General features: G+C 64.0%; 1 protein-coding gene across 1 annotated transcript; it reads left to right on the top strand.

The window, feature by feature from the left end:
• The first annotated feature begins 607 nt into the window (after positions 1–607).
• H696_00701 (hypothetical protein) lies at positions 608–4294 on the top strand. Its single transcript, XM_009494581.1, has 10 exons — positions 608–770; positions 883–973; positions 1050–1179; positions 1283–1326; positions 1451–1966; positions 2110–2168; positions 2365–2469; positions 2668–2772; positions 2920–3092; positions 3256–4294. Exons 2-10 carry the CDS (start codon positions 886–888, stop codon positions 4004–4006), a joined length of 1971 nt encoding a protein of 656 aa, XP_009492856.1. The 5' UTR covers positions 608–770; positions 883–885; the 3' UTR covers positions 4007–4294.
• The last annotated feature ends 497 nt before the right edge of the window (positions 4295–4791 follow it).

Raw genomic sequence — 4791 nt, forward strand, 5'->3', positions numbered from 1 at the left:
CTGGCGCCTTTGGGCTCCCTCTCCCGCCCGAGGGTGGGGCGCGGGGGAAAACAAATAACAACAAGATGGGACGGCCCTGAGGGGGGGCGGGACAACTCGGGGGGGGCGCGGCACCCCGAGGGCCCGGGGGCGCGCGCCGAAGGGGGACCAGGGGGGGAGGGGGGGGGGGGGGGGGGTGGGGGGCGGGGGTGGGTGCAGCGGGCGGCGGAGGGGAGGGGGGTGCGGGGGAGAGACAAGGAAGGGGGGGGAGGGATTGGGGGCAGGGGTGGGTGGGGGGGGGGGGTGTGCTCGCGCGTGCGCGGCCGTGCTCGCGAAATCCCCCACCCCAACTCGGTCCCGGGTGACGAGGAGCCAGGGCGTCAGTCGGGTGTGGGCACCCTCTCAACGGACCTTCTTCCTGCACTGTGGTGGGTTTGGGAGAGTGTGCGAGAGGACCCGGGGCACATCTTCGGACCAAGCCCCGCCCGCCGACGACCCATACGCGTCCGCGTGCGGGCTTGGGGCCCGTACGGCATTGACAACCGGCAAATTGCAAACTCCCAAGGAGATACTGAAAAAGAGGCGCCGCCCGGGCCTCATCCCAGTTGTCAGGGCACCCCCCTTCTTTCCCCTCCCTCCCCCCCCCTCTCTCTCCCTCGCTCTCTCCCCCCTTCCCTCTCATCTCCCCCCTCCTCCCTGTCTCCCTTTCCCTCCCCCCTCCTTCTCCCCCTTTCCTCCGACCTTAGCTGCCTTCCTCCTCTCAACGAGAGGCCCACTTTTTCCGCGCCGAGGTTCGTCCGCTGTCGCGTCCTTCTCTGCGCCCTGGTCCCCGTCCCCGCCTTTTGTTTCGTTTCAATTCGCTCACTCCCGTCGACCTCCCATCTTCTTGAACATCACATACAGAGCATGTCGACCTTCGCCCGCAAGCTGGTCTCCAAGAAGAAGCGTCGCTTCGTCACCAAGGATGATGGCGGCTTTGACCTGGATTTGACCTGTACGACTACTTCCATTTGCTCTGCCGCCTTTCTCTTCTTGTCCCACCCACTCACCCCCTCGCCCACTTGCCGTAGATGTCACGCCCAACATCATTGCCATGGGCTTCCCCTCGGAAAGCTTCGAGGGTGTCTACCGCAATCCGATGTCCTCGGTCGTGCGTTTCCTCGACAGCCGCCATCCGGAGCGCTACCGCGTCTACAACCTGTACGTGACACCACCTCCCCGGGCCTCTGATCCTCCTCTCTCTATTGCATGTCCTCGACTGACACCGTCCGTGGTCTCCTCGCCTGACGGTCCCTTGTGGCAGCTGCTCCGAGCGTTGCTACGACCCATCCAAGTTCTACGGCCGCGGTATGCCCATTCATTTTCCCAGTCCCTTTCTTTCCCCCCTCTCCCCCACGTACCCCTGACTCGGTTCTCTCTCTCTCTCTCTCTCTCCTCCCCCCCCCCCCGCCCCTCGTGTGCCTGCTCTCAGTGGCACGCTTCCCCTTCGACGACCACAACGCCCCGATGCTCAGCCTGATCCCGGCCTTCTGCGAGGATGCGGCTTCTTGGCTGTCGCAGCATCCGGATAATGTGATCGCTGTCCACTGCAAGGCCGGCAAGGGTCGCACTGGCGTCATGATTTGCGCCTACTTGCTGTACTCGCGCCAGTGGCAGGTGGCCGCCGAGGCGCTGGCCTTCTATGGGGCCGCGCGCACGGAAAATGGCAAGGGTGTGACCATTCCGAGCCAGCAGCGGTACATCGACTATTTTGCCATGATGCTGTCCGAGCTCGAGGCTGCCGGGCATACGCTGCCCCTCATTTCGCTGGAGCGCCCGGCTCCGTTGTCGCCCACCAGCCTTGGGACCGTTGTGGCGGCCATCACTGATGGCCCGCTGCCGGTGGCCCCGCTGACCGTCCCGGCGCCATACCGCTATGTGCCGCGGACTCTGCTGCTGGAAAACATTGTCCTGGGAGATCTGCTCGTCGGGTCGTCCAGCTCTCTGCGTGCGTACACCTCCCACGGGGGTGGGGGTGGGTGGGGGAAACTCCGGATCCCTATCCACCTGTTCCGATTTTTGGGCCCTTTGTAAATGGCTCCCCGTGAGATGTGTGCTCTAACTTGCCATTCTCTTTGGCGCCCTGGTCAGATCCCTTCGCCGTGGTTTATTGCAATGAGCAGAAGATCGACACCACTGCCCCATTCACGGTGCGTGCCACCTCACTGCCCTTTGCCTTGGATTTGTGCCTTGCCCCCCGGCCGATTCTGACACGTGTTCTGTCTGCCCCCCCCCCCCCCGCCGCCGCCGCTTCTTCCTTCCCTTATCGATGGATCTCTCTCCATCGGTGATGCTTGCGACCCTCCTCCCGGTCTGCCCACCCGCCTTGCCTCTCCCCCTCTCTAGGTGACATCCACCTGCAAGAAGACCGTAAGTCTGACCCTGTCGCCACCTCTGCCGGTTTTCGGCGATGTGCGCGTTGAGTTCTTCACCAAGGACAAGTTCAAGAAGGTGTGCCCTGGTCCCTTTTCCCATTCGATCATCTCCCCATCCGCCCATGCACGCACGCACGCACATCCACAAGCATCGCTCTTCCGATCTTCTCCCCATCCGCCCATGCACGCACGCACGCACATCCACAAGCATCTTCCAGTTTCCATGCCCCTTACCGTCTCTCTAACCTTGCGGCACATCTCCGGGCGCCTGCAGTCGGAGAAGCTCTTCCACATGTGGTTCAATACCTTCTTCATCCCGGCTGACGGGGTTCTCTCGGTGCCCAAGTCCGGGATTGACAAGGCCTGCAAAGACAAAAAGGTGCGCGGGACCTCGTGTGCCCCCTCTTCTCCTCTGCCCGGTGGGACCGCCGGCAGATTTGCCTGCTCATGCCCATGCGTCGCGACTAACTCTCTGGTCCTGCCTCTGGTCCCCCCTCCCGCCTCCTTGGTCCCCCACTACCAACAGCATGCCGTTTACAGCGAGAACCTTTCCATCAAAATCAGCCTGTCGGTGCCGGTTGGGTCGGAGGACGTTTCGATTTGGTCGGCCCCGACGACGGCTGCTGCCACCGCCAGCAGCCCAGCCTCGCCTGTGGCGGCGGCACCGGTATTCGTCGCTCATGAGACCGCCACCGCCGGGTGCGTCGATGCCGCCTTCCTTTCCCCTCGCTGCCTCATCGGGCTTTTTCTTTTTCTTCTGCCATGCAGCTGGCACGTGCCGGGGGGAGCAAGCTGCCGAAACTCACCACCGCCAATTGCCTCCTGTGCCTTTGACTATGTGATGTGGCGCGTCGGCGCGCAGTGCCGAGACCGGGGTGGCTGACGAGTGCACCCCTGTGACCGCCGTGGAGGAGGAGGAAACCCCCGTGGCTGCGGTCGAGAAGTCGCCTTCCGTGACCGAAGAGGCGCTCGATGAGGAGACGGCCGAGGAGGTGGAGCCGCAGCAGCAGGCGCCACCCCCTCAGGAGGTCGCCACTGTCAGCGAGCCCCATGAGCCGGAGGAGGAGGAGGAGCAGGAGCCGGAGCCGGAGGAGGAGTCTGCCTCCTCGCCTGTTGCCCAGCTCCCTTCCGAGGAGGCCGTGACGGAGGAGGCCCCGGCCATTGACTCGGATGCGCACGAAACTCCGGGCGAGGAGGATGAGTCCACTGCCCCGTCGTGTGATGTGTCGGTGGCCGATGGGTCGCCTGCTTCGCTGGATGAGGCTACGGAGGAGTCCGAGGGTGCCGGTCCCGAGCCCGGCAGCCCGGTGGGCAGCACTCTGTCGGTGTCGACGACTGGCAGTGTGGCCGGCTGTGGGGCGGCCAGTGGGCCCACTGGGCATGCTACCGAGGCTGTCAGCTCTCCGGCCACGGTCCGGCCGGCTGTGGTGTCTGCTGCGCCCGTGGCCGCTGCGCCGATCATCCCCCTGGGGGATAGCTCATCAGACAGCTTGTCGGAGGATACCGATAGTTCGGACGACGATGACACCGACAGCAGCTACGACGACGACGACGACGACGACGACGACGACGACAGCGACGACGATGTCAGCGATGATAGCGACAGTGATTGAGCGGCAACATGTCTTTGCACAAGCCTCATCTCTGCCTCCTTTCTTCCCCACCTGTCCTTGTCCTTTTCCCTCCTTCTCCTCCCTCTGCCTCTTTTGTGTGTGTGTGTGTGTGTCTGTACGTGCGTGCACGCGCGCGTGCGCGCGCCGCCCCACCTGCGGTTTTGCGCTGGCGTCCTCCATTATTTTATCCCCCCATCCTGTTGTCTCCCTTTCCCGCTTTGTATATTCCGTTCCCCCTGCAGGCGGCTCTTCCTCCATGATAAACCATCCAACCACTTTTCCTGCTTTCTGTTCTGATTCCTTTCGAGGTCCTGCGTGTGTGTGTGTGTGTGTGTGTGTGTGTGTGTGTGTGTGTGTGTGTGTGTGCGCGCGCGACGTGGGAGGCAACGCCCACCCTCGCCTCATTGTATCCTCGTCGGGGGGGGGGGCGCCGTCACCGAGTACCTGGTCGAGGATCTCATGGGATTCGTCAGGCCCCATGCCGCGGGCCAGGACACATGACCTACCTACACTTCGCAATGCGATTACACGGAATGGCGTTTGTTTCTCGGATCGCCGCCCGCTCACATTGTGAAAGTCCCCAACTCAGCACGCCGCTCGGTGCGTGGCTCCTCGGGAGAGACCCCCCCCCCGTGTGTCCTTGCCCCGCTCGCCGGCCGGGTGCACTCCCCAGGCGGGTCCAGCGAAGAGTGCATCGACCGGTATCGAAACCCGGGGACAGTGGGGGCCAGACCGAGCGGGGGCCCGCAGGGCGAGTAGGCAGTGGAAGCGATGCCGGCGGGGGG

Source organism: Fonticula alba, assembly GCF_000388065.1.
Source record: "Fonticula alba strain ATCC 38817 unplaced genomic scaffold supercont2.1, whole genome shotgun sequence".
In the NCBI taxonomy this organism is placed as follows: domain Eukaryota; order Rotosphaerida; family Fonticulaceae; genus Fonticula; species Fonticula alba.